The 24,851-nt window shown below is 43.0% G+C and overlaps 1 protein-coding gene across 4 annotated transcripts in view; it reads left to right on the top strand.

Annotated features, from left to right (window-relative positions):
* Positions 1 to 24,851, top strand: part of GRHL2 (grainyhead like transcription factor 2) — a 166,433-nt gene that overhangs the window by 62,166 nt on the left and 79,416 nt on the right. For all 4 annotated transcript variants that reach the window (XM_043483538.1, XM_043483537.1, XM_043483536.1 and 1 more), the window contains exons 5-7: positions 9,110 to 9,165; positions 11,997 to 12,153; positions 16,762 to 16,873. In XM_043483538.1, coding sequence (XP_043339473.1) covers positions 9,110 to 9,165; positions 11,997 to 12,153; positions 16,762 to 16,873 — 325 coding nt within the window. The remainder of the gene's footprint in view (positions 1 to 9,109; positions 9,166 to 11,996; positions 12,154 to 16,761; positions 16,874 to 24,851) is intronic.

Here is a 24,851-nt window from a genome sequence, read left to right as displayed (position 1 = left end):
CTCAAGGAAGAATTGGTATTATCAGTAATAAAGTATGTATATGTATGTGTACTTTGCACCTTACAGATAGATTCTATGTATTCTTCTCATGTGCCCAAAGAATTTGCAGAAGCAGTTATCTTTGCTTGCTCGTTTGTTTTAAATTCACATGTTTTAAGGGCACAGTTTGAAAATTTTGTTAATTGTATCCAGTTGTGTAACCAACATCAGAATCAACAGACAGCTTCCTCATCCTAAAAGTCTGAAGTTGAAGCCCTCCCCTCCCCCCTTGGTCATGGCAAACACTCACCTGCCTTCGGTCATTATAGGTTCGCTTTATCTAAAATTTCATATAAATGGAATGATAGCGTATGCAATCTTGATTGTTGTTTTCTTTCATTTAATATAATAGTTTTGCATTTCATCCATGTTATTGGTTGTATTAATAGTTTGTTTCTTAAATTGCTGAGTAGTATCCATGGTAAGCATATATCACAATTTATTCACCAGTTGGTGGATATTTGTTGCTTCTAGTTTTTGGCTATTATAAATAATGCTGCTATGGACATTCAGGTTTTAATGTGGATGTATGTTTTCATTTCTCTTGGGTACATAACTATGGCTGGACTTGGTGGGTCATCTGGTAAATGTATATGTAGCTTTATATGGGTCATGTGGTAAATGAATGTGAAACACTGTTGTACAGTGTTTCAAGGTAGCTGTAATATTTTCATTCTTACCAGCATTGCATGAGGATGCCCCCTTTCCACATTCTTGCCCAAGTTTGATACCACCAATCTTTTTAGCTTTACTTTAGTGTATATGTGATATTATCTCGTTATGGTTTAAACCTGCATTTCTCTGATGTCTAGTGATGTTGAATATTATTCTGTGTGTTTATTTGACCACTCCTATAACTCCTTTTGTGAAATGTCTGTTTCAAATAATTCGCCCAATTTTTAAATTGGGCTATTGGGCTTTATTTAGCTATATTTAACTGTATTTAACAGCAACAATATTTAATCTTGATAAAGTCCAATTGATCAACGTTTTTCTCTTAGAGTTTATGCTTTTGATGTATTGTTTAAGAAATCTTGGCCTAACCTAATGTCAGAAATATTTTCTGTTTTTTTTTCTAAACATTTAATAGTTTTTACCTCTTGCTTGTGGGTTTATGATCTATGAGATAATTTTCATATAGGATACTAGAGAAGTGTTGTCCCATTTTTTTCTATGTTGACATCCAGGGTTCCAGAACCACTTGTTGGAAAGGCAGTATTCTCTTCATTTAATTGCCTTGAGATCTTTGTAGAACATCAATTGCTAATATAATTGTGAATCACCACTCCAATTTTTGACTTGGCACATGTCATGCTTTTTTTCTTTTTTTAGGTTGTGTCAGCTTCTTCCACATTTCAGAGCAGTGACTCTGCGTTTGAGTCAGTGGTCACTGACATCTCATTTTGCAGTCCACCTGGGCCAGTTAAAGACAATGGCAGAAGGAGAAAACTTGTGGTTTTTTCTTTCTTAAAGAGGAGTGTGGTGGCAGCATACCAAATACTTGCAGCCTGCTGCTCATTTAGTTGCCAATAGGACAAACTTCAGCCACGTGAGGCTGAAATGGTAACCTTGAATAATAATACCTTAAAATAATAAGCATTTGATGAGTACTTACTCTGTGTTGGGCATCATTCTATGTAATGTGGATTCATGTAATCCTCCCAAAACTCCCATGAGATACTATGGGTAGATACCATGAGATCCCATGGTAGATACTATTATTGTCATCTCTATTTTCCAGATGAGATGCATAAGGGCAGCTGTGAACATACCACAGTAAGTGGCAGAGATGGGACTTGCCACCGGCTGTTGGTCTCCAGGGTCAACATCCTTGACCATTACCTCTATATTCAGAGACAACATGGGGCCTTCTGGTTCTCGGGAATTCCATTGCTGAACATAGTGCCTTACCCAGATGTTTTTTTAATGTGAGTGTTCTTCATGTCATTAGCTGTTTCTCATCTTTCATGTGACAATAAGAGGGACAAAAGGGACCAGCTCCCTGCAGCGTTGGTAGGGGCTCACAGTAGACAAGTCGCTCTGGCAGCCCTTCCTTTCCTGACTCGTCATTCCTGAATGCCTGCTGTTTTCTCTGAACTTGAGGAAAGAGCAGATGGAGACAGGATAAATTCACCGTGCTCATCAGGGTTCCATATTGTGGGGGTTCTGGTAGCTTTACATCAAGAGTTCAATATTCTTGCAGTGACAATGTTATCTTCAGGTTTGCTTCCTTAGCTTCCTGTGTGGCTTAAAATCATCCACAAGCTGCTTCTTTTTCTCCCCGCTCCCCTCTCCTTTTTTTCCTGTTATTCCTGAAGTGAGCAGGGGCTACTTCCTGGTTGTCGTGCATGGGCTTCTCATTGAAAAGCATCTTCTCTTGCTGCGGAACACAGGCTATAGGCGCACAGGCTTCAGTAGTTGCAGCACGCAGGCTTAGAAGTTGTGCGTGGGCTTAGTTGCTCCGAGGTTTGTGGGATCTTCCCAGACCAGGGATTGAACCTGTGTCCCCTGCATTGGCAGGTGGACTGTTAACCACTGGACCACCAGGGAAGTCCCCCTGCTCCTTCTTCTTTCTTTTTTTTTTCAAACTGAGCGAGGGATCTTGTAGGGTTTTGGTACTGTGGAATATTTGATTTGCCCTCAAGCAGCCAGGCATGCTTCTGTAGGGAAAAGCAAATCACTCCACATAGGAATGTGAGGTGCATACTTTTTCACTAAAGCGTTGCTACTAATGTTTTTCTCACACAGAGCAGAAATATTCCATTAGTCACAGAAGAGTCCGTGGATGTGGTCCAGTGTCAACGGAACTGTCACCCTATTTGGGGGAATGTGTTATCAGTTGTGCTTGTGTTGTAGATAAAGAGGCTTATGAAAGGAAGCTATTGTATTCGGGGTTTTATTTTGAAGTGAATGAGAAAGCAATTTACCAGAAACTAAATGTGAAAATTATTTCCATTGAATTTAGTTTAGGTGCTCTCCTAGTCTTGGAAATCAGTGTTTACATTGCATAAGGTATTTCAATGTGATGTAAATTAATTTAAATGATCTATCGAGGTCTTCAGCCGTGGCATGGTCAACAGGTTATAAGATTAGGTGATTTCAGAGTGATTTCACCTAGTAAATTTCACTAAGGAAAATTTGTCTGAAAAACCTAGTACTTCCTTTAAGCAAACTATTAAAATCCCTACTAGTTGTTGAGTTAGCAAGTTTCATTTGCTATTACAGATGACTTCTCCTCTCTGTATATGTATGTGTATGTGTGTGAGTGTGTGTGTGTGGGTGAGTGTGTGTGTGTACTGATACCAAGGAAGGGAGTAGTTTGGCTCAATTCAAGCCAGTAGCATTAAAAAGTTCTTTAATGAATTTATTTAGCTAATTTGATTTATATTTTATTCTGTATCCTCTTTGTAGTAACATTTGGTAAATATTTGTTTATACTGGGTGTTAGGCATTTTGCTAAATGTGGGAGTAGAGAGAAGGGGGTGTGTCTTGGTTTCTGTGCTCTAGAAGGTAACTATATAATTTGTGAAGAGACATAACAATAGTTGCTGTTTATTGAGTACTGCTGTGTGCTAGGCACTGTGGCTTGCACATTTTATTTAATATTTACTATACCACAATTCTGCAAGGAAGGTATTATTTTTTCCCACTTTACAGATGAGAAAAACAGATCCAGAGAGCTTATGAATGTGCCAAAATGTCACACAGCTAATAAGCAGAGTCGAGTTGATAAATATAAATCAGGGTAGTATTAACACCTATCAGGTTTCTAAAGTGAAAGTGAAAGTCGCTCAATCGTGTCCGACTCATTGCAACCCCATGGACTGTGTAGTCCATGGAATTCTCCAGGACAGAATACTGGAGTCGGTAGGCTTTCCCTTCTCCAGGGGATCTTCCCAACCCAGGGGTCGAACCCAGGTCTCCTGCATTGCAGGCAATTCTCTACTAGCTGAACCACAAGGGAAGCCCCATCAGGTTTCTAGGAAACATGTAAAACTTGAGAGAGGGAAGAAAGAGTTTTTATAGAAAAATCATGTGTATTGTCGTTATAAAAATCAAATTAGAAGAAAGAATTGGCTTATTCTATTCTACAATTTTGTATAAGTCAGTTAATAGACGTCTAACTAGCTGTAGGAATGAAGAAACTCCAGATCTCAGTGATACGATACAGTAAAAGTTTATTTCTTGCTAATAATCTTGATGCAAGTCTATAGACCCGTCTTCTGATCAGGAATCCATCTTGTGACATTACCGTCTCTGTATGTGACTTCAGAGTCACCCTAGCTGGGGAAGAGAGACCATGGAGTGGCACACGACTTATAAATACTTTGATCTGAAAGTGGGGCTATTCCCCCTGTTTCATTGGCTAGAACTAGTCACATGGTCTCAACTAATTGGAAGAGGCTGAGAAATCGATTTTCCCATTTAGTCCTCTAATTTGCTCAGGAATGAGAACTATTGGGTTGGCCAAAAAGTTTATTCAAGTTTTCCCATAATATCTGAAAATATAAAATATGAAAAAATATATTTCATATAATAAACATTTCATGTAATAGAAATAATAATTGATAATTATATCAATGTATATAATTGATATATATAATATATATTCAGATTTTCCCATAACATCTGAAAATATATAAATATGGAAATATATATATTATATTATATTATATACATGTATATAAATATCTTATGGAAAAACCTAATGAACTTTTTGGCCAACCCAATATTTATAGGGAAGATGAGATATCTCTACCATGTGTTTCATTATTTAGCCCCTGGTATGTTAATTGTCAAATTAATGTAGTTTGCAGAGAATCCTGGAATGAAATCAAGGAATTATTATTTGTCATACCCAACAGACTTATGATGATTATGTCCATTGATGTCCTATTCATCTGTAGACTGATATGGAAAGTTACCCTGGGTCTAAACACTGTCCAATGTGATTAATTTTTAAATGATAGTTCATTTCCTCCCCTAACATAAAGAATAAAACCTTGAAAATGTTGATTTAGTTACTAAAATGGATCATGACTTTGCTTTTGATTAGTGCAACCAATTTTATTATTTTTTTATTTCAAATACTCAAAATAGTGCATGTAGTACCACTAAAACTTCTATCATTTATTATTTTGTTCTTGAACCAAGAAAAATTTTGGAAAATCCTTAGAATACAAATTTTATACTTTGGGAAGACTTAGGTTTCTCTGCATGTGCTGTGCTGTGCTGAGTCACTGCAGCTGTGTCCAACTCTTTGCGACCCTACGGACTGTAACCCGCCTGGCTCCTCTGTCCCTGGGATTCTCTAGGCAAGAATACTGGAACTGGTGACCATGCCCTCCTCTGGGGGATCTTCCCAACCCAGGGCTTGAATCTGTGTCTCTTACATCTCCCCTATTAGCAGGCAGGTTGTTTACCACTAGTGCCACCTGGGAAACCCTTTGTTTTCTCTATTTGTGGTCAAAGTTGGTGAGAATTGGATGTCCCATTATTCAGGCTCCTAGGAGCCCTCTATCCAACTCTTGCCCAGAATGGATCTGGAAATCCCCTTTCTGTTAAAGCTGTTACTTGGCAGCACCATTTGATACTTTGATACTCTTGCCTCTTGAAGAAGTTCTTGGCTTTATGTCCATAGCTCAGTTACCATTTATGCCCTGAATACTTTGCACATTTTTTTCTCTAGCCCAGTTCTCTCTACACCCTATACCTTTGTGCCCAACTGCCTGTTTGACTTTGAAAAGTAAAAGTGAAAGCCGCTCAGTCGTGTCCAGCTCTTTGCGACCCTATGGATGATAGCCTACCAGGCTCTGTCCATGGAATTCTTCAGGCCAGAATACTGGAGTGGGTAGCCGTTTCCTTCTCCAGGGGATCTTCCCAGCCTAGGGATCAAACCCAGGTTTCCCGCATTGCAAGTGGATTCTTTACCATCTGAGCCACCAGGGAACCCCCTGTTTGACTTTCCACGTATACAAAACCTGGTTTACAAATTGTTCTCCACCCTAGTGGAGTGACACCACCATCTTTCTGGTTTCTGAAGAAACTAGGAATTTTTTTTCTGCATACTCTGCTCTCTTATCATCCTGGTTTAAGTCATTATCAGTTCTATCAACTTCTTTTTCTTTTTTTAAAATATTTATTTTAATACACTTATTTGGCTGTGCCAGGTCTTAGTTGCACGTGGACCCTTTTTAGTTGCATCTAGCAGGGTCTTCCAGGTGCGTCATCTGAACTCTTAGTTGCAGCATGTGGGATCTAGTTCCCTGACCAGGGGATTAAACTCATACCCCCTGCATTGGGGGTGCATAGTCTTAGCCACTGGACCACCAGGGAAAGACCCCAACTTCCCTTTCTTAAATCTCTCTGAAATCCTTCCCTTGTCTCCATTCTGCTTCCACCTTACTGACTCAAGCTATCATTATCTCTGGTCTGTAAAACAGTCCACTTTTGTACACTGTACCTAGGATGGTCTTTTCAAAATTATAATCTGATCATGACACCTTCTTATTGAAATCCCATTGTTTCTAGGATCAATATCTAAATCTGTAACTGGTTTTCAGGTCCTTGTATATTCCATTTCTCCTCTGCCTTTCCCACCTCATCTTGCACATCTTTCCCCCTGGTGCCCTCTGCTCTGAGCTTCATTCAGTTCTGTGAACCTAATATGCTCCTCTTGCCTCAAGACCCCTGTGAATGTTGCTCCATGTTTCAGATCTGTGCTGTGTGGTAGGTACTGTAGTCACTAGCCACGTGTGGCTATTAAAACTGGATAAAATTTAAAATTTAATTCCTCAGTCCCATTATTTCCATTCTAAGTGCTCAGTAGACACATGTGGCTAGTGGCTACTGTATTAGACAGTGAAGATATAGGACATTTCCATCTTTGCATAAAGTTCTATTGGACAGTGTTATTCTAGAATATTCTTTATGAACTTCCACACCCTTCCTCCTGTGTGAGGTTCTTAGGGAAGACCTCCTTGTCCTCCCCTTTCAGTTTCTAGTAAAATCAGTTTTCTTTGTATCTAAGTCCACCAACCAAAGACTACCACTACCATATTTGTAGTCAAAGTTGTGTTTATTTAGTCTGTTTCTGCAGGGGATCCTTAGGGACAGCTCATAAGAGAGAGTTGGGAGGATCTCTTGATAGTGTTTGGGCTTGTGTTGGATGAGTCTAAGAAGGGGTCATGAAGTGACAACCAGCTCTGGATTGGGTATATCGAGATGTTGGGGGCGGTCTAGAAACTGGGTGTCTCGGTTGTCATTGCTCAGAAGAGGTGATGAACAAAGCGAGGCTGAGGATATCTTTGCTAGGAAAGCGTCAGTCCCTTGTGTAGCTGTGTTGCTGTCTTCTGGGCTCCTGTTGGTCTTCCCTGTTGTGCCACTGGACACAGTGCATCCTGTTGGAACCGTCAAGGCTGGCTGTCGGTGGGACTGATTTTTACTTTCTCAGTTGTGATGTGCTGTCCTAGACCTCTGCGGCTGTTCCTCAGAGTGCTTGCACATGGTTTATAAACTTTTAAGTGAATGATTATTTGGCTAATGTTTTTCATCTATTAGACCAGAAGCTTCATGAGAGCAGGGCCTGCATCTTCTTGTTCACTGTGGTATCCATAGCACCTAGCATGGTGTCTGATACAAAGTAGATGCTCAGCAAATATTTGTTGAAGGAGTAGATGAATGAATACATTAATAAGACTTAAAAATTGGTGACTGATTAAAGACATGGAATTATTTAGCTATATCTGATGTACATATAAACTGTGATGTAAGGATACACTGCGGTCTAGAGATGGTGGTTGGAAAATAAACCACCATCCTAGTGATAGTGGTTAGAGATGGTCACTGGAAAATAGCTGGGAGTAACCCTTTCCTGGGGATGACAGAGGATGAGATGGGTGGATGGCATCACTGAGTCAATGGACATGAGTAGGAGCCAACTCCCAGGGATAGTGAAGAATAGAGAAGCCTGGCAGGCTGTAGATCATGGGGTTGGAAAGTGTTGGACACAACTTAGCAACTGAACAACAACAACAACAAACCCTTTCCTGAGAAGGAAATCTTTGAATTACTTTTCGAAGAATGGACATTTATGGCAGAGAAAGGAGAAGCAAGACGGTTGTTTCTTAGAGAGACTAGAAAAAACGCCACAGTGGAAGGTCCAGGTGTATGTGATCCACCAAGTGCTTTTTCATCAGTGTTCTGTTATATTCACTTGAAGATCAAGAGTTAGCGCTTTTGTGCATCTACTTGAAAAGGTTCTAAAATGTAGTAAAATTGCATCCTACTTGCACTAAATATAGAACAACTGGATGTCTGTGAACCCAAACCTCCTCATGTGTAATATGACTTAGAGTTTCCTCTCCAAACTCACTCTTAACAATGTTGCGATAGTGAAGATCTTAGAGAAGGGCACTGAATATGATCAAGTGGTCACTATAGAACAGAATTTAATACACGTAGATAGAACTCGCCACATTCCAGGAACTGTCCTTAGTAGTTCACGGCTAATAATGCAGTTAATTCTTCTCATCTCTTTAACTATGCATTTTACAGCTGAAGAAAATACAGCACTTGCCCCAGTCTACACAGGCAGCAGGTAAAAGAACTAGAACTCGACTATAGACAGTCTTGCTCCCGAAACTATGCTCCTAACACTCTCAATGGGGCTTATGATATGCTGTGTGGCCTCCCTGTATTCAGTGTTCCATTAACTCAGAATTCGAGACTCTTGGAATAGTGCCGGAGATAAGAAAATAGAAGAGATGTTTAAACGTTTGAGGAAACAGTTTCTAGTACCTGGAAACACCTTAGGAGCACCTGTGAACATGTGAATAAAAGCACAAATACATTTTATATTGAGTATAATTCTTAATGTGCAAGTACTATGCCAGTTCTGCAAACAAATGGTAACTATTTTCACTGTAGTTGAAAACACAATACCAAAAAAGTGTGTAATTTTCCTTTCTAAAACAAGGATAAGACAATGGATACCTTTGCCACTTTGGTGGGAGGGAGCATAATGACTCACCTGTTTGTTTTAATTTTGATGACTTTTTATATTTTGCAGAAATTTCGGAGTGCTTCGGTCGGGGCTGAGGAGTACATGTACGATCAGACATCAAGGTAGGTTTACAGGAGATGCCTTTAGACACTGATGCACTGATTAACTGTTTAAATGTATCTTCAAGTTATACTTCTGCACCTTTACAATAAAATCTTCTTCTCTGCACAGTGACTTCTAAATTATTATTTCCAGTCTGGATCAGTTTCTGAGGCCCATACTCTTTCTTTGTCCTTTTGTTGGCTAGATATCCCTTCTTGGGTGTTCCTCTGAATCTCAGACACTTTGGCCTCCAACACAACATGTACATAACGGAACTTTCTTTCTTTCTCCCCTTTTTCCCTTCCTTCTTGACATCTTTCACATTTTCTTCCACTTGTATTCCTTCTTTTTAAAAATTAATCAATTAATTAATCATATTTTTTTGGCTGCGCTAGGTCTTCCTTGCCGCGTGCAGTCTTTCTCTAGTTGTGGTGAGCAGGGACTGCTCTCTAGTTTCGGTACCTGGACTTCTCGTTGTGGTGTCTTCTCTTGTTGTGGAACACAGGTTCTAGGTGCAGGGGCTTCAGTAGTTGCAGGGCACAGGCTTACTTGCCCTACGGCATGTGGGATCTTCTTGGACCAGGGATAGAGCCCAGGTCTTCTGCACCGGCAGGCAGATTCTTAACCACTGGACCACCAGGGAAGTCCCGCTTTCATTTCTTGTTATGTGTAATGATGTAGCCATCCTCCAGAGGTGCCTGAAGACAGGAGAGAAGGACGTGAATGAATGAATCTCTCCCATTTGCAAATCTTACCAGTGATTTCACCATTTCAGATAGAATAAAACACAAATTCCTTATGAGGGTGGTTAGAGCCCTCCATGCATTGTAAACCTCCTCTCCCACTGTGTTTCTTGCCCCTTTACTTTTATGTGTATGACCCTCTTTTCTTCTGTCTGTTTTCTCTTAAAGTCCTTCTGCTCCTTCAGGGTCTTGTTCCAACCTCAGGCTCCCCAATCATCCTCTCCAGATTGTTCCAGACAGAATTTGGCTGTGCAGTGGTGGCGAAGGGTAGGGAAAATGCAGAGAAGAAAGTTTTGAATCAACTTCTGAAATTTGGAAATGCATGGATAATTTACATGCTATCCGTCCAGATAACCATGCAACCAGCTATTGGGCCATTAAAAAGAGCATTGACCTACCATTTTCATGCCCTGTTTTCGCTTTCTGCTGCTGTTATTGTCCCCTGGAGTGAGCGAGTTTCTCAGCCTCTTCTCAGCTGTGAAATGAGGAAGGTGGTTCTTATCCTGTGCTGTGGATCAGCCTGGGGGACGTGGATCCCCTGAAATTATATTACAAATCATTTGTGTTCATATGTGCTTTTATCGGGGGAGAAAGTTCACAGCTTTCTTCATGTTTTTCAAGCAGTCTGTGCCCTAGACAAGTTGCAAGCTCTGATCTAGGTAATTCCTAATATCCTGTCCAGGTCTCAAATTTTCTGATTCAGTGGTTATCTTGAAATTGCTTTTTCCAGGCAAAATGACAGTGGAGTCGATTCTATCTTGAATGATTTATTTCCCACCTTATTCTAAGATGCATATTCTGGAATTTGCTTTGTTTATCAGCTTTAACCTAAGATTTTTTATCATATAAGAGAAATATTATTTTGGCCTTCAGATTTCTCTCTCATTATATAAGCTAAAAGATATGAAACACTGCAGAAATATTCAACATAGAAAGCAAGAGTCCCCCGTAATCTTATAGGTAGATCATTTTAGGAAGCAAACTTTGAATCTTTTTGTGCCCAGTCTTTCACAGACTGTGAAATTTAAAGGGCTAAAAACATAGATGGACACAGTGAAGAGTTTCTGATGATCCAGAAAACAGACAAAGCATTTGCAATTGGATCATCATCTGTGCCATCCTGCAGGGTAGCAGAAATAAATATTCTGAATGAGCATCTTAAATAAAAAAGATGGTGGTTCATATTCGTTGCTCATTTTAAACAATGGCTGTTTTTCAAAGTTGGGAAAAATTAGTGTTTTCATTTTACACATTAAATTATATTTGTCAAATATTAGAGAAATTATTAAGATCCGGGATCTGCAAACTTTTTTTCTGTAATAGGCTAGATATTAAGTATTTTAGTTTTAGCGAATTACACAGTCTCTGTCATAACTACTCAGCCCAGCCGTGGCAGTGCAAAAGTGGCCATGAGAAGATGAAAATAGATGAGTGTAGCTGTGGGCCAGTAAAACTTAATTTACAAAAACAGCCAGCCAACTGGCTGTGGCCCAGGGACCATTGTTTGCAAGCTGCTGCTTTAGAGTAGTAACCGTGTCATGAGTTCTTCTGCAGGCTTAGAAAACAAGACCCCCTATAAAAAAATAATCCCTCTTATGAAACTAGATTCCCTAGAGATTTCAATAATGAGTGTTGAGTTCTAGATTTTTATGTTCTGAGGTGTTTTAAAGTGGGATGTAGCTATGTGCAACACCTCAGTTAGACAAAAGAAGGTTAAGTATATGGATCAATTGAACAAAAGCACTCATGCCTTTGGCTTATTGCTAGCATGACAGAAGCAAGTCCTGTCTAAGTTCAGGCATTGCAAAGTGCCAGCTAAAACCTAACAGAGGCTCCTCTGGCCCTGCCTGGCTCAGTGGGATGGGCATGTCGTGGACTTTCTCCCTTTCTTAACCATCTGGTTTATGGGCCACTAACAGAAATGCTATGTGCACTGTACTAACAGTGACCTTTGGTATAGTCTCATCTCTTTTGCCATATGCTGTGTTTTGTCTGTGAAATGGAGTAAATGTTGGTTAATGTTCATACAAAATGTTATTGATGTGAAATTGATCCCAAAGGCAGAAATGTCTGAGTGAATCTGACCACTGTTTGCTTTCTGTTCACAGTGGCACGTTTCAGTACACCCTGGAAGCCACCAAATCTCTCCGTCAGAAGCAAGGGGAGGGCCCGATGACCTACCTCAACAAGGGACAGTTCTATGCCATCACGCTCAGCGAGACGGGGGACAACAAGTGCTTCCGACACCCCATCAGCAAAGTCAGGGTAGGAGTCTCATTTCTCAAATAAAGCATGGAGGGAGCAGGTGAAAGCCTGGTTACTTACCAGCCTTGTGGAAGGGCATGGAAAAAAATTCCAAAGTAAATAATTCTAGAACAAATGTCAGAAGTGGGGCACAGGAACTTATTGGCTTGCAGTTTATCATTTTAATCAGTAACCAATAAACCCCAGGGAACAGACATGTGGGAACGTGCTTTCTGACTGTATCCAAGGAATTTCCCCAGCTTCATTCATTGCCTACGTGGTATCTAGTTATTATCATCATTGTTTTCAATCAAATGATATTCATTTTTTCCAGTAAGTAGCTATAAGTCAGAGCATATCTGTGGGTGGGAAAGAGCTGGGCTTTCTTCTGTAAAGGAGGGTGCAATTCATACATGTCCCTGGGCCCTTTGCAGCTCTGCTTAAAAGCCTTCTGCAGCCCAGTGCTTACTAAGGAATCAAGAGGGTCAGTTCAGTCACTCAGTCGTGTCCGACTCTTTGTGACTCCATTGACTGCAGCACACCAGGCTTTCCTGTTCATCACCAACTCCTGAAACCTGCTCAAACTCATGTCCGTCGAGTCAGTGATGCCATCCAGCCATCTCATCCTCCGTTGTCCCCTTCTCCTCCTGCCTTCAATCTTTCCCAGCATCAGGGTTTTTTCAAATGAGGCAGTTCTTCTCATCAGGTGGCCAAAGTATTGGAGTTTCAGCTTCAGCATCAGTCCTTCCAATGAATATTCAGGACTGATTTCCTTTAGGATGGACTGGTTGGATCTCCTTGCAGTCCAAGGGACTCTCAAGAGTCTTCTCCAACACCACAGTTCAAAAGCATCAATTCTTCAACGCTCAGCTTTCTTTATAGTCCAACTCTCACATCCTATGTGACTACTGGAAAAACCATAGCTTTGACTAGATGGACCTTTGTTGGCAAAGTGATGTCTCTGCTTTTTAATATGCTGTCTAGGTTGGTCATGACTTTCCTTCCAAGGAGCAAGCGTCTTTTAATTTCATGGCTACAGTCACCATCTGCAGTGATTTTGGAGCCCCCCAAAATAAAGTCTGTCACTGTTTCCAGTGTTTCCCCATCTATTTGCCATGAAGTGATGGAACTGGATGCCCTGATCTTAGTTTTCTGAATGTTGAGTTTTAAGCCAACTTTTTCACTCTCTTTCATCAAGTCCACCATAGTTTGGTCTCAGGTCAAACAATAGGGAGGGAACACAGCCCCGCCCATCAACAGAAAATTGGATTAAAGATTTACTGAGCATGGCCCCGCCCATCAGAACAAAACCCAGTTTCCCATAGCGTCAGTCTCTTCCATCGGGAAACTTCCATAAACCTCTTATCCTTATCCCTCAGAGGACAGACAGAATGAAAACCACAATCACAGAAAAGTAATCAATCTGATCACATGGACCACAGCCTTGTCTAACTCAATGAAACTATGAGCCATGCCGTGTAGGGCCACCCAAGATGGATGGTTCATGGTGGAGAGTTCTGATAAAACGTGGTCCACTGGGGAAGGGAATGGCAAACCACTTCAGTATTCTTGCCTTGAGAACCCCATGAATAGCATGAAAAGTCAAGGGGTGGGCATGATATGATCCCTACCTGGAGTGACTTGAAAGAATTTTCACATCCATGAGGGTTAGTTCTATTTGTGGGAAATGAAACTGTCTTGGAAGTTCGCCAGCTTCTGGCATTCTCAACTCTGCCAAGAAGGGCGGGAACTGGTAGTGCTTCTCTACTGAAAAGGAAAATTATATATACAAGAGCTCTGAAAAGAGGTTGAAGGAGTTTCCTGCCCTGTTGTAAAATGATTTATGCTGCTGTGTGTGTGCGTGCCTCCTTATTTTATCATAACTGCCTCCTCCTAAGCTGTTTCTTCAGCACATTGAGAAAGGAACGCTGTGCTCTGCCGGGCCCAGTTCACCCCATCTCAAATTCCCACGCAAAGGGTACCACACGAGGTCGCAGAGAAAAGCGTATCCGGGCACCTGCTGGCTGACTTGCCTGTTACTAGCTTTAGGTAAAATCATTACAGTGGCGTGCTCTTGAATCAACCAGGTTTTATGGCATTGTTTCCATGAGAAAGACAAGGAAGACTGCTCCTCCTTTGTCCAACAGGCCTTCTTCTCTTCAAGGCTGTCCCTGTTCCAGATTGGAGCTTCAGGGAGCAGGGCGGTTGAGGGTGAAGGGAAAGATGGGGAGGGAGGCTCTGGGACTAATGTCCTACCTGAGGCTGAGCTCCAGGGTAGGTGCAAAGGTGCTCTGTGTGCTGAGTGCCCTCCAGGGGGCTTAGGACGTCCCCAGCCTGTGGTCAGGCCTGTGGTGGAGGGATGCTGTCTTCATCCTCATCGTCCCCCTGCTCCCAACAACCACAATAGAAGAGCTAGTATTTATTGAGTGTGTGTATGTTAAACACCGTACATCGAGTAACTCTCTGAAAGTAGCAACAACCCTGTCCCATAGGCATTACCTTTATAATGTTCCAGATGAGGAAACTTGACCTTTCAGAAGTCAGCGACCAGCCAAGGTCACACAGCTCAAATGTAAGGGAGCCAGGTTATATCCCAGACAGCCAGACTTCTAACCTACTCCTAAACACCCGAGTGTACAGTGCTGAGTAGCATGGAGGCCTGAAAGGCATAGGATTCACCTCCAGAAGTTGACCCTAGTGCACCCTATGCCATCATATATGAATGCCTGGTGAGAAGACACCAGATACCTCTTCTTTAAAAAAAAAAAAAAAAATCTTGCCAATTACAAGGTAGTGTATAACTCATATACACCTTGGTAATAACACCATTATCATCACCCTGAAAAGATGATGTTAGTAATCTAAGGCCATGACAGCAGTTTGGAGTATAGCGACTTTTCCAAGAATTTTCTTTCATTGAAATCATGAAAGTAATGTAGTTTATTTTATCTCCTTTTGTTCCATTTTGCCTGAAACAAAGAGCCTTCCTTCTCTTAAGGTCTTCAATCTAATAGCCTTGGAGAGCAGGATGGCCCTTCTCGGAGTGGGTCTTTCATACTCCTCAGCTCTGGTGAGCGAGACACCTGGAGGAACAAGGGATGCACTTAGAATCTCTGAGCACTGATTTCTGCGAACAATCCCAAGTCAGAGCATGTAGCCTTGGTAATAGCAGTTTCAAACTGCCTTTTTTTTTATTACTGAAAAAATACATTTCCATACCAAGAATATGCCATTACTTATGCTGATTTAGTCATTCACTAGGAAAAATGTTATTTTTATTTCGGAACAGACTGAAATGAACAGCAGGAGGCTGTGCAGTGAATGTTGACATAGAAATAGAAAGACCTGAGGAAGGGGAAGAGGGAAGGATGGAGGGAGGCTGAGCCCCGGGTTCCAGCAGCACAGCTGGAGGGTCCCTCTCTCATCAGCTCTCCTGCATGCCTTTGTGAGTCAAGCTGCTTGTGGATTTGAATAATACGGATGCGTTATCTCTAAACCAGCTTTTCTAACAAACTTCTGCTTTTTTTGTGCAACAAATGTTTACATACCACTGGGAATAAGCCAGATCTTGACTTGAAACTACGCTACTATCATGCATTTGGTATCTCTTGTTTGTCAGGGACTAGGAACACGTGGTGAGTGACACGGTATTCCCGCCCTTATTAACATAAGACACTGCCATGGACTGAGTGACTGTAAGAAATTAGGTAGATATGTGTCAAATGCTACAGAGGGCAAGGCATTAAGGAATGAGAGTCGATGAACTATTCTCTTGAAATAGCAGGAAAATGTCTAAGAGGTATTTTGGATATGGAATGAGATGGGGAGTATATTCCTGGATACTGTATTCCTCATGCTGTAATTAAAGGGTTGTAAGTTGGGGTTTTTTGTGTGTTTTTTTTTTTTGGTTTGTTTGGTGATTTTGGGTACCTTCTCCATCTCATAAATGACAATGAATTAACATATATTTAGTTTAGCAAGACAGTTTGTAACTTAGAAGTGGAAGTCGTTTGGGATTCTTATTTCTACAGATATAATTAGTTTCATGGGCTCATTTAAAAGTATATCCACATATTTAAGGAAATCATATGGTTGACTTTGTATCTTTTGGACTGTGATATATCTGTATTTTATATCACTGTTCATCAGTGTGAGCTCATCTTTTAGTATTTCTCTCAGTACCATCACTGATCCAGTCAGAGGTGCTGAATTAGGCCAGAAACACATATTTGCTCTTTTACAAAAGCACCAAATTCTATGTTTAAGGATATGACATTTCAAAAATGGCCTTGTATCCACCGTAAGAAAAAAATATTTTTTGGTATTCCCACTCACCTCACAAAATAATCCATTTGCTGGTAAATTGGTTAATCCAATTGTGTGTTAGTCATGGTAAAGATGAGGTAGCATTCTTTTTTACTCTGTGCTATTCTCATTTCCCATTCGTTTTCTAAAAAGTAGGCCTATTTTGAAACAAAACAAACCCTACAACTGAGCTTATCTAAAGCAAGAAAAGCAAATTTACAGAAATTGAGGCAACACACCTCTGGTAGGATTTCCAGAACTGGAGACTGTGAAGCAGGAGGGACTGAATGGAAAGTAAGCTGTGTGGTTCTCCCTACCCTACAGAGTGTGGTGATGGTGGTCTTCAGTGAAGACAAAAACCGGGATGAGCAGCTGAAATACTGGAAGTACTGGCACTCCCGGCAGCACACTGCAAAGCAGAGGGTCCTCGACATTGGTAAGTTGACCTTGACCTTGGCCTTCTTGCATGGACTTTGGTAAACCTCCATGTTGCCTTGATGCAAAGAAGAGCCCAGAAATCACAGCTGAGACCTACATCACTCCCGTGATGTGCCCGGTACTAGTCTGTGCAACTTTCCAATATTTCACTACATTTAGTACAAATTAGGTTGAGAAGTCAAGATCCGGCTAAGCTGAGGGCAAAACATTTTGTGTCCCACAGAAGTCAACGGTGTCTTATATAGAAACAGATTTAGATTTGCCATGGCCATGCCAGTTTCTGAAACATACTTCCATACCCTCTTGTGATTAAGCCTAATAACTGGCCGACAGGCCAGAGGAACTCTTATTCCCTCCTATAACATGAGTAACCTGGGCTCATTTGGTTCTAAGGTACTCACGAAGGTCACGGACTAGATAGAGCATTCTAGTTCTCTAATTTTCCATCTTGTGTTCCTTCCATCCAAACCCACGTCTAGGGCAGAGTACTAGGTGATCAGACTAACGCAGGGTTCGAGAGAGCGTTCTTGGCAATAGAGAAGGAATGATCTGCCCAGTGCATTTCCTGGAGTCTGTATATTCCTAAACATTATGCTTGTTCTTTAGAGATTCGGAGCCCCCTGGGTGGGACTCAGAGTCCAGTCAAGAGAACAGAGCCCATACCAAGTGGTTCCATGGAGAGGTTGGGAGGGCGGAAGGCCCCCTGAGGCCATGAGAGAGGAGCCACCGCAGGAACTGGCTGCTATTTGCTGGAGGGCCAGAGGATCAAAGAGAGAGGGGGGTGGGAGTTGTGAGAGCCGCCAGGCAGGGACAGGATCGGCCGGAGCCAAAGCTGGGACCGTGGAGGGAGCAGCTGTCTTAGAGCAGTGAGAACCGCAGAGAATCTGCCAGAGACACCCCTCAGTGTAGAGCCAGGAGGAGACGGGATGCCCTGCCCCTCAGCCTCCCCTGGCGCTTTCCATTGGCCCCATTGGCCTGAAGAGGAGGGCACACCCCCCTGGCACATGCACTTTGCAGGAATCAACGTCTAGACACAGAGCAAGGCAGGGGGTGTCAGGGATTGATATTAAAGTGTCTAGAAATAAGACCACAGTAATTATATATGTTTCTAAGTAATTTTAACAGTTCATCTACATCCTGCTTCCATCAGAAATCATTTCTCATTTATAGGCTTTATTTTCACGTTTCCCAGACCTAGAGGCACAGGCCCAGTGAGGACAGGCCAAGTCCAGTGAGGAAGGTTTCTGCTGTGTTGGACACCAGGGTCAATAATGAACCACTAGAAGGATGTTTACTTTGCTTTCTTTCACAACAAAGGATTTTTTCAGACCTTTTATCTCACACTTGCTGGGACCCTTTCACCAACGGTAGAGGAACTAAGATAGGGTTGGAGACTCACTGTAGAACATATGGAAACTAATTTGCTGGTTTTTCTTGCAAAATGGCTACGCCACTCCTTATCTCTACCACAGATACACACACACACACACACACACACACACATCTCCTTTCAACTAGTCAAACGAATTTATTTAATAAACAAGGAAACCAAGGCTTACTGACCCGCCATTCCTTTCCTCTGATAATTAGTGCAAGAATTAGTGCAAATGCTGGGATAAAAGCAATCTTCCTCACCCAGGTCACACCCTGAACCCCCAAGATCGACCAGCTGGGAAGAAGGGTTTGGGAATACTTGCTGTAACCTGCTTTGGAGGCAGTCTGCCCAGAGCAGAGGAACAATTTTATTTTATTTGAAAAGTTAGCCTTATAATTATTGCCCAAGAAAGGAGCAATTAAGTGGAAATGTGGCCTAGGTCCAAATAAGGCAAATAATAAACACGTTTTACTGGCATACCTGTGGGTTCAACTTTGATGTTGTTACAGGGTTTACTTTTCTTAGCCCAGAATGATCTCTCAGGTCTCATAGGATTTCAGATCTTATCTCTCTTTTTTATCACCTCCTGGCTGCTTTTTCTTCCTCACGTAACCTTTTGCACACGTGTGTGTGCACACAAACACATACACATTTATCATTGAGATTTGTGACTTTGACTCAGTAGCTTCATGGCTTCCTGGGCTATTTGCTGGCTCTGAGATTAAGGCATTGAATCAGGCTCTTAGGTTCAAATGAAAAATCAGTTTTCTGACCACAGTCTCAACCCCTCACCTCAGCCTGACCGGATGAGGAAAGATGGAAGAATTTCCTCTACTTCATTCTTGTACCAGATCAAACAACTTGTTGCTCTGTCAGTGGGCGGTTAACACCATTTCCAATAGAAAGGGTGGGGGTGGGGTTGCTGTGGCGACTCCACCCACGTGCTGTGAGCCCTCCCCGTGGTAACTGCAGGGCGGGGTTGAGAATGTCTGTGAGGCTGCACCTGGGCTCAGCCAGGGGGTCACCAGTGCCTGCTGAGGGGAAGGGAGGCCCAAGAGTGCGTTTGTGCTATACCTTTGTCACTTCGGGTGGAGAACCTTCTAGTGGCCTGCAAGAGAAGAGAACAAGTCCAGAAGTGTTTACTGTATTATTTTTCTTTAGCTTTATGAACTGGAGATTACAGTCGGGGCTCCCAGGCTGCAGTTCCCAAGCCTCTCCCAGCCACTGTGGTCAGCAAGTCCAACTGAAGCCTGTAGGTAGTGACTTTGAAGCTGGCATCAGAGACTGAGATGAGGCCCTTTTTGCTAAAATGAGCATTCGTAACCTGGGTCCTTGAGGTCTGTGGGTGGGCTTTGGGGAACCTCCAGTCCTCCAATTATGTGCAGTACCACTCTGTGTGTGGATGTGCAGGTCCTTTCACCTTCTTGCCAGGGTTGCCTGGGACAGCCAGCCCTCCCTCCCTCACTCCGTCTCCCTGCTTCCCTTCCAAGCAGCGCCCAGTGGAGCTCTCACCTCTGTGTCTTTCCTTCTTCAACATCCCCTCAGAACAAATGTGCTCAACTGACTCTTGCAACGCCATGGACTGTAGCCCACCAGGCTCCTCTGTCCATGGGATTTCCCAGGCAAGCATACTGGAGTGGGTTGCCATTTCCTTCTCCAGGGAACTCAGCACTCACGCTCGAGGATCATCCTGTCACCTCTGGGCCCTGATATAATCATGCTTGGAGAACATTCTCCATCTTTCCTTACATAAATCTGTCTCCTTTGGACTAACTGTTGGTTGTTCTTTGTGGCCCCGCCTCATCTCCCACGTACTCCTGATCCTCTGAGTAGCCCACGTGTGCTGGCTGCCTGATGGGAGAGGACCCTCAGTGTCCCTGTTGGAGTCCCCATCTGTGGAAAGACCATCCACGGAAAGTGGAGGGTTAGGGAAGAGAGCTGCTCCTCAGATCATGAGGCACCTCAGCTGCCAGCTTCCTGTGTGCTGAGCGGAGTTCCTGGTGAGGCCCCTCCTGCCTCACATCAGTCACCTCCCTCTCTGGGTGGATACTCACATGTTGCCTGACTTGTTCCCTCGCTTCTTGGAGGCCTTTGCTTGTCGCCACCGTATCGGAGAGACCTCCCCTCTCACCTCACCCAGACATCAGGCCCTTGTCGCTGTCAAGCTCCCTTAACTCTGCTCTGCTGCAGAGCCCTGTCACCATCAAGCATGTCATGAATACATGTTTCTGTTTCTTCTTGCATCCCCCCTCATGCCACACTAAGCCCCATAAGAGCAGGCACTTGTCTGTTTTCTTTTCTGCTCCAGGCCCAATGCCTCTCACAGAGCCTGAGTCACCGTGAGCATTTGATAAATATTTCCTGAAGGAATGAATGAATGAACACACGTAAGGATGAAGCTCTTATTGCAGTGATAGGAAGCTGGCTTTCAAAGGAGTGAACTGTGTCTTAGTAACAGCTCCCATGGGTCTGTTGCCTTTTGTGTACCAGGCTCTTTCTATACATCAGACATAAGCATTTTGTCCTTCATCCTGAAAACAACTTATTTTATCGCTGAAAAGCTGAGAGGGTGAGGTGCGAAGAATTTGACCCAGGATCGAACCCCTGGTAAGTGGTGAAGATTGAAATTCAGGATTGCTAGAGTGTGCAACTCTTGTTTTTTAAATTATTGTGTGTCTTCACTCCACTGCCTCTCATCTTTGTATCTTGACCTCTAGGTAGTTCTTGGAGAAGGCAATGGCACCCCACTCTAGTACTCTTGCCTGCAAAATCCCATGGATGGAGGAGCCTGGTAGGCTGCAGTCCATGGGGTTGCTAAGAGTCGGACACGACTGAGTGACTTCACTTTCACTTTTTACTTTCATGCATTGGAGAAGGAAATGGCAACCCACTCCAGTGATCTTGCCTGGAGAATCCCAGGGATGGCAGAGCCTGGTGGGCTGCCGTCTATGGGGTCACACAGAGTCGAACACGACTGAAGCGACTTAGCAGCAGCAGCAGCCGGTCGTCTTGACCCCCCACCAGCCCCTAATCACATGCAGAGAAACTGCAAGCTTTCATGAGTTGACCTTGCATTGAGGTCCTGCCTCTCCCCTCTGCACCTTCCTTTCCAGACGCTGAGAACATTTTGCACTCTGGGTGGTAGGACTTGGCTGCTGTTAGTTCTGACATTTCTAAAAGCCAGTTCAGATGTGTGGCTCTTGTACATTAGGCCATAAACTATGTTGGTGGGGAAGGAAACATTAGCAATTAGCTCTTGCTGGATATAAGTAAAACAAACAAACCCTAGCCCAAGTGCACTCTGCTGCTCTGCAAAGCACATAAGTAGAGTTCTCCAAGTTTCACAAGTTCTTTCTTGTGAGCTCGTCGGATAACAACAGTTACTCCAGGTCGTCAATATGTTCATATTCTGCAGCCCAAAGAGTGTTCCTGCACTGATTGTACCAACTGTATGGAATCACCACTTCGATGGTATCTGTCCTTTGCTCGTCTCCGAGTGTGAAAGCCCCTTTCTCAAAGGACAGGGAGTCAGTGCTGATCCTGTCTTAGTTACCACCAGCTTGCACAAAGGCAGAGTGATTCCACATTCACTCAGCAAACCGACCCTTTGGTAGGAACTGGTGATTCAGAGATAAATAAATAAGGCAGAGCCCCATCCTCAAACTGCTCCAGACTGGAGGCAAGAAGATGACTGGCTGAGGTTATCACATGGTGAGAGGCAGATGGGAGGAACACTTGCAGGAGATGTTTCTAAGTCCCCTCTGAAAAGATAACAAGAACATGTGAGTTCAAAAAGGTGAGGGAAGGTGCTGTGAGCCAAGGAAACAGCCCATGCAGAGGTATGGGAATCAAGACAGTAAAACCAAAGTGAGATTGGCACGTGACTTTATAAAATCTGATAAAACTGTTGGCAAAGATGGGAGAGGTGGAAACTCTCGTGCATGCTGTTGGGAGTATCATTGATTCAACTTACACAGTGGGTGGGGAGACGAGTAAACTGGGAGTAAACTGGGCTGAGAAAATGAGCGGGAAGGCTGTGGGAGTTGTGGAGAGGCTTGCTTTTTTAAGGGGAATTTTAGAGTGACCTGGTGGCTCAGACAGTGAAGAATCTGCCTGCAATGCAGGAGACCTGGGTTCGATGCCTGGGTCGGGAAGATCTGGTGGAGGAGGGAATGGCTACCCACTCCGGTATCCTTGCCTGGAGAATCCCATGGATGGAGGAGCCTGGTGGGCTGCAGTCCATGGGGTCATTGAGTCGGACATGACTGAGTGACTAACACTTTCATAGAGTGGCAGGGGTAGGAGGTATAGATGGGATTTGCTGGTCTCAAGCTGTAAGAGGAGCCCCATGTAAAGCTGTTTCCATGAGGTACAGGCTGAAGCTCTGGGTCTCCTGTGGAGGTTGAATGAGCCCAGCAGGGTGGTTTGGGGTCCAAAGCCCAGAAAGTTCCTGGTGTGAGAAGGCTCTTGACTCCGACCACACGTATCCTGGTGGTCAGCTCAGAGCTGCAGGCGGAATGCTGGGGAAATGCTCTCTCAGACCGTTGGGTGCGTCTTTGCAGAGGAGCATCACCACACCAGATACTGAGGGGGACTGAGCTCAGAGTTTCTCGTCTTCTGCCGCTTTGACACTAGCTTGGCTCCACAGAACCTTGCTTTGCAGTTTCGTTGGGGAGATTTTCGAAATGTGTGTGCTTATAATTTTTTTATATCGAGGTGTAACATGCATGTGTTGTTTTTCATGAATCCATGTTTTTCTCTTGTTGAACGGAGTGGGCTTTAGAGATGCAGGAATATGTAAGTGAGGGCCATAAAAGATGTCACTCATCCAGGGGTGTGTCCCATTCGCCCATCAGTCCTCCCAGAACTCTGACAAGGGGGAGACTGGGCAGAAATACAAGCAAATGGAATACTGTGATGAGGCGACATTTCTTTTTATTGAGTTGCAGGGTTTGATTTGGGAGACTTTGCTCAACCGCTAAGGATTTTTAGCAGGACAGGGGTATCTGTATTTCAGAGAGGTGGTTCTGGGCCAGAGTCCAGGTGGGATGAAGTGAGGGAGAGACTGGTTATAGCTGGGGAGAGGCCTGGAGGAGTGAGCTATAAAGGAGAGATGCAAAGTTAACTCAGGAATGAGAGATGAATTCTAGAACTGGTAGACTCTCAGAACTGACTGGCTATAGGGATAAAGGAGAAGAAAAAGGTCACAGAAAGAAAGTGCAGCTTTGCCAACGAGGTAGGGGTTGGGAGGGGCAGCAAGCATGGTGCCCCATGTGCCAGGGGGTGGGGGCTGGCTGATGCTGAGTCCAGCCAGGGGCACAATGACTTTTAGGCACCGTCTACACATCAAACAGGCTGGGAGTTCCCCGGGACTCATTTGCACAGTGGAGAGATCCAGTTTTGCCCCATGTAAGCCATTTAAAAAATATTTGAAAGGAACTACCAATCATAAAATGAACCAGAATGCATACCAAGTCTACTCAAAGCATGAATCATTACCCAACCACTTTCTTGGGAAGGAATGTTTTTCTGTTACAAGCAAGGAAGGAAAATTATAAGACATTCAACAACTAACATTGATTTATAGAATGAAAAATCAGAAGCTACAGCAGATACATTGAAACACATTCAAATATAGCTTCTCTCTTCCGAATAGAATTAAGAATTACTTGCTTGCTTTACAATGCAGCTTTTTCAAGATAATGAGCATCACAGTTTTTGCGCTTTCCGAAAGGGTGGTATGTATGGTAATGTAATGAGACTAATTCCCTAAGCACATCCGAATGAGCAAAATTACTTGATAGTCACATCCAACATAATCAGTATTGATATCATTTTGCAGTTAATTGTGAAACCAACCATTTGCTCTTCATTCAATCTGTCTTTGATTTTGGTTCCCAGAAAGTAATCTTTCCCTGTATTAGTTATGTGTTATATTGTTAATATTAATCCCATTGTTTTCCATGGTAACTGACAGGCAGTTATAGTCTGTCTTTGGTTATCAGCATATGATTATAGGATTTTCATCTGTCCCCTAATACAAATGTATTTCTTTATTTTAAAATTGTGCTATTGATAGCAATCTTATATTAAGATAAAGTTTTTCATGAATCCTTAAGTTCCGATGAAATCAGAACATTTTTTCAAGTTTAGTTCTAGATAGTTTTCTTTGAGGGTCAAAGAGAAGCCTTTCGGGAGATTCTTGAATACAGAATTTCATCGACCACTGTGACTTACTCAGCTTGGCTCATCTGTCCAGGGCTGGGAGCTCTCTTCTGTGTGGAGTTGTACTCCACTTTCAAATAGGAATTGCGAATAAAATGAAGTTACACCTTTATTTTTTCCTTTGAGTTTTCTACAGGAGCCTGGTTTTGGATGTGCCTTACAAATGTGCTTTCTTGCAGTTTTTATAGTCAAATGCTGGCTTGGGTGAACTCAAAGCTGTGCAAAAAAGTGGGGTGGTGGTGGTGTAGAGATTGGTGGGCTGGGGGAGGCACCTGCTGGCTTTCAAGAGGTCAGGTAGCCAAGTAGTCAGCGTGGATCTGTGGCCCAAATGGGCCTAGATTCAGACATGAGTAAGATGTGGGGAAGGAAGTGACTC

This window comes from Cervus canadensis, chromosome 12, assembly GCF_019320065.1.
Source record: "Cervus canadensis isolate Bull #8, Minnesota chromosome 12, ASM1932006v1, whole genome shotgun sequence".
Taxonomy (NCBI): domain Eukaryota; kingdom Metazoa; phylum Chordata; class Mammalia; order Artiodactyla; family Cervidae; genus Cervus; species Cervus canadensis.
Note: the sequence above shows the minus strand (reverse complement) of the source record. Positions and strands in the feature narration are given on the sequence as shown.